A 638-nucleotide genomic window follows, 5' to 3' on the forward strand; every position below is an offset into this window, starting at 1 on the left:
AAATGAATCATACATAATAATAATAAATAACATTCCTGAAAACAAGGAAACTCGGTATCCTACCAGTTTGAGCCAAGGGATGATTGCAAGGAAGGAGACGAGATTGATCACGAACAGGAAGAGCAACAACCCCGAGGCCCAGAATCCTCCCATGGCCACGAAACTCAGCCAGTTTGCCGGGTCGCTGCGTGGATACTTTGACAGCATTGTGCATATGAAGACTATGATGCATACAACCTGGAAAAGAGTAAGTAATGAAGCCTGCGAAGATGTAACTTAAATTTCAGTTAATTAGCAAAGAAACCTAATGGTATTACTCTGGTTTATACAGATGAAATACACACTAAAGGAAAAGAAAATTAAGTTGAAAAAAAAATATTACTAGCATGATGATTATTTATGTAAGGTCTTCCTATTGTAGGGAACAGCAATTTCTTCACAACTCTCACTTTGTAGGCCAATTATTCTGCTTTTGGAACATATTGTTATTTATATAAGATTGTGAACTAATAGTCTACACAACATACTTTCAACTGCATGATTTGTGTGACTGCCATGATGGTCTAGGAGTTCAAACACAAATCTGCAACTCTCGTGATCCCAGGACCAAATAAAGGAAGCATATAGTCTGTGGTAGA

General features: G+C 37.6%; 1 protein-coding gene across 6 annotated transcripts in view; it reads right to left on the reverse strand.

Annotated features, from left to right (window-relative positions):
* The window catches only part of LOC119586305 (CKLF-like MARVEL transmembrane domain-containing protein 4), a 23595-nt gene that overhangs the window by 8042 nt on the left and 14915 nt on the right, over positions 1-638 (reverse strand). For all 6 annotated transcript variants that reach the window (XM_037935011.1, XM_037935013.1, XM_037935012.1 and 3 more), the window contains exon 3: positions 64-237. In XM_037935011.1, coding sequence (XP_037790939.1) covers positions 64-237 — 174 coding nt within the window. The remainder of the gene's footprint in view (positions 1-63; positions 238-638) is intronic.

Source organism: Penaeus monodon, chromosome 21 (genome assembly GCF_015228065.2).
Source record: "Penaeus monodon isolate SGIC_2016 chromosome 21, NSTDA_Pmon_1, whole genome shotgun sequence".
Taxonomy (NCBI): domain Eukaryota; kingdom Metazoa; phylum Arthropoda; class Malacostraca; order Decapoda; family Penaeidae; genus Penaeus; species Penaeus monodon.